The sequence below is a fragment of the Bactrocera oleae genome, chromosome 5, assembly GCF_042242935.1.
Source record: "Bactrocera oleae isolate idBacOlea1 chromosome 5, idBacOlea1, whole genome shotgun sequence".
NCBI lineage: Eukaryota > Metazoa > Arthropoda > Insecta > Diptera > Tephritidae > Bactrocera > Bactrocera oleae.
In genome coordinates, this window is record NC_091539.1 from 22,509,999 (window position 1) to 22,513,756 (window position 3,758).

Below are 3,758 nucleotides of genomic sequence, written 5' to 3' on the forward strand. Positions count from 1 at the left end.
TGCAAACAATCTAAACGATATCTCACAGATACAAATCCCACGTTGGGTAAACTATGTCCCAGAGCACAAAGTCGAACTACACGGCTTCTGTGACGCTTCTGAAAAGGCATATTGCGCAACTATATATGTTCGCACACAAAGCGACATTGCGACCACAAGCCACTTACTAGTAGCAAAAGCAAAAGTAGCTCCGTTAAAAACAATAAGTCTGCCAAGACTTGAACTGTGTGGAGCGCTACTACTAGCCAAACTAGTATCCATGGTGCGAATGCATTTAAACATGGCAAAATATAAACTATATCTGTGGTCCGATTCTGAAATCGTACTCGCCTGGTTAGAAAACCCACCACATGCATGGAAGACGTATATTTCAAACCGAACGTCTCAAATACTTGACCTAGTAGGATCAGCCACTTGGCGACATGTAGCCAGTGCTGACAATCCTGCTGATCTAGGTACAAGAGGGTGCAAACCCCTGCACCTTGTCATCACCACCCTCTGGTGGAATGGCCCCCGATGGTTAACCGAATCTTCTGATTCTTGGCCACAATCGCCCATGCGCAATATAATTGCCCCAGAAAGTCGAAAAATCGTCTCCTTTCATGCAACATTGCAGGATAATGACATCCTGGAGCGATTTTCCTCATATCCCCGAGCACTCAGGGTAATCGCTTACATGCTCAAGTTCATAGAGCGACTCAAAATTAAACTTAAGGGAGTAACTTCATTGCACTCCCAATGCGATACAGTGACGCACCTAGACTTACAAAAAGCAAAGGTCGCTCTTATCGCATCTACGCAAGCGCGTTACTTCAGCCGAGAAATATCATTACTAAGAGAATCGAAGTCGATAGATAAAAAGAGCTCACTTTTAGTCTTAAATCCATTCATTGACACGAAAGGAGTACTCCGTGCGAATGGTCGGCTTGCCAATTCAAGCCTAACGTATAACGAACGTCATCCCATAGTTATCCCAGAGAAATCACAACTTGCCACCTTGTACCTTAACTATGTCCACGTGCTATTGCTACACGCAGAACATCGCCTCATGCAACAAATAGTCCGTCAAGAGTTTTATATTCCAAGACTCAAGCCCAAAATAAAGAAATGCATTTTCATGTGCAAGATCTGCACTATGCATAAGCAGAAGATGCGAACGCAGATTATGGCAGCACTTCCACCGGAACGCTGTAACTTCGCTCTGCCTTTCACCATTACAGGTGTTGACTTTGCTGGGCCTTTTCAGATAAAGGCATCCATGTTAAGGTCTCCCACCCTCATGAAAGGCTATGTGGCTGTCTTTGTCTGTTTCACGACAAAAGCAGTGCACCTCGCGGCTTTTCTCGCGGCATTTGCTCGCTTCGTCGGACGACGTGGTTTTCCGTCAAAACTCATGAGCGACAATGGCAAGACATTTATAGGAGCTCAAAGAGCCACAGAAAAACAGTTCGTGAATTTTGTCAAACAAGTCTCACCTGAAATTGTACAAAAGTACGCTCCCCAAGGTATTAACTGGCAGTTTATCCCTCCAAGCGCGCCTCATATGGTTGGTTTATGGGAATCAGCTGTAAAAAGCTTCAAATCCCACTTTAAAAAAGTAGCTGGAAACTACAAATTTAATTATGAAGAATTTACAACATTATTAATTCGCATTGAAGCCGTTCTCAATTCACGGCCACTTACGACACTCTCGCAAGATCCCTCAAATCTCACAGCCCTAACTCCAGGGCAATTTCCAAAAGGAGCACCCATTCTGGCCATACCTGAGCCAGGCCAGGAGTATATAAAGGACCTTCATAAAAGGTACCGCTGGAAAACTCCCGAAAAGGCGCCAAAGCTTGGAGATTTTGTCCTAATCCATGACGATTGTCTCCCCCCTACAGAATGGCGGCTTGGTTGCATAGAGAAGCTACATCATGGTTCCGACGGTCATATACGAGTAGTTGACCTCCGTACTCGAACCGGTACGCTAACCAGGCCGCTCGTTAAACTATGCTTCCTACCAATCGCAGACAACAGCGAAAACGCAAGTAATAAAACATCCGTACAATAATATTATATACACGCAGAAAACAATATATCCGTCTAATAACCTAAAACCGAAAAAAAACCGCAAATATAATAAATCACCACAATATATACTAATACAATAATGGGTGGACTAAAACGTCCCCCACCAACCAAATAAAGTTGGTTACATTTTAAAGGATCCATTATCTATATCACTGAGTCACAACTAAACTCGCTCTTTTTTCCATACAGGTAGGTATGGACGCTGAAATGCCAGTTACACCCACGCCAACAATGCGTTCGGCTGTCACTGTGCCGCGCCCTGCGACTACCCCCGTAGCAGCGCCACGAACAACACCAGCAACAACTGCACCGACAGCTCCACGACGTGCCACGCGCCCAATGCCTACTTTAGTTTCAGAGCCGCCTCGCCTCCGCTGCCCACTCTGTTGCCGTTCGCACCGGCTGCAGCACTGCCCCATTTTTAAGGGTATGACACCCAATCAACGTCAGCAGGTGGCCCAAGCACATGGGCATTGTTTGAATTGTTTGGCCCAGACGCACGACACGCAGGAATGCGTGTCCGATATCGTGTGCCAACACTGCGACAGGCCGCATCATACCTTGCTGCATCGAAACCCAAGACGCCCTGGCGCACGGCCCTCAGTACCCCGCAGCCATGATGCAGCCCGTCGTCCACAGCCAAGCCATGCAGCACGACCCCGTCAACGACAAGCACTCGCCGCACCCCGTACTTGGCGTCAGCTCAATAGCACCTCAACACGACACCAACCCTTAAGGCCGCATCCTCGTCGCAGGACAGGCCTCAGCAACGTCGTGGCAACGTTGCAACAACTCCAGCGACTGCTAGGCTGAACATTCGCCTAGGGGGGAGGGATGGCTAAATGAGTTCAGCTTCCCGCCCTAATGCAGTCAACAACACCGCACAACACACTACTCATACGACAACACAACACACCACTCACACGACAGCGTAACACACCACTTACAGGACAACACTGGCACACCACATCTGGAAACATCAGCACACCCACACCCCACGCACCAAGGCAACCTTGCTGGAAGCAGCAGCATACACCCACACACAGCAGAATAACTCTACACACGAACATGAACAAAACCAGGGAGGGCGATCGAGCCGAACCTCTTTTCCATCGAAATCGTCAACAGGGAAGTCGCAATTGAAGTTTCGCCTTTTTTCCACGGTCGCACATCCCGATTATAACCTTTTATTCCTCAAGTGACGTTATAAGTTCTTTTTTGGTTTGTTGATAAGATATCAACATATTTATAAATAAATTTCAGTTTTTACAAATACGTGAGTGTTTAGTGGAACGAAAAAGTGGAAAAGGTGAGAACAAAGGTACAAAAGTAACTACTCACCTATCAACCCCAAATTTCTGTTGGACAAGGCGGATTGTATGGTCCGACTACTCGAGCGACTCAAATTTCCACTCCTCCTTTGTATCAAATAAAAACGAACTTCTCAGAAGAATGTGTAGTAAACACAACCCACCTGTACATATTATCGAATCAGACATAACCATCGCCGAATTCGTTTTCACAATATCATCAATGTCAGGCAAGACTCCCGGTGCAGACAGAATTTCATACCCCATGCTTAAAAATTGCCCTGCAAGTCTCAAAAATAGAATTATTAAATTATACAACAATATCTTATGTCAAGGTGTCTACCCCCAAAGCTGGAAAAATGCAGTGGTAGTTGC

At 46.2% G+C, this 3,758-nt stretch overlaps 1 protein-coding gene across 1 annotated transcript; it reads left to right on the forward strand.

Moving 5' to 3' along the window:
- Window positions 1-2,268: 2,268 nt before the first annotated feature.
- LOC118682418 (uncharacterized) lies at window positions 2,269-3,515 on the forward strand. The gene has a single exon (XM_036371083.2). It carries the CDS (start codon window positions 2,269-2,271, stop codon window positions 2,884-2,886), a length of 618 nt encoding a protein of 205 aa, XP_036226976.2. The 3' UTR covers window positions 2,887-3,515.
- The last annotated feature ends 243 nt before the right edge of the window (window positions 3,516-3,758 follow it).

Coding starts and splice junctions, on each gene's coding strand:
- LOC118682418 (XM_036371083.2), top strand. CDS start 2,269: ATGGACGCTGAAATGCCAGTTACACCCACGCCAACAATGCGTTCGGCT.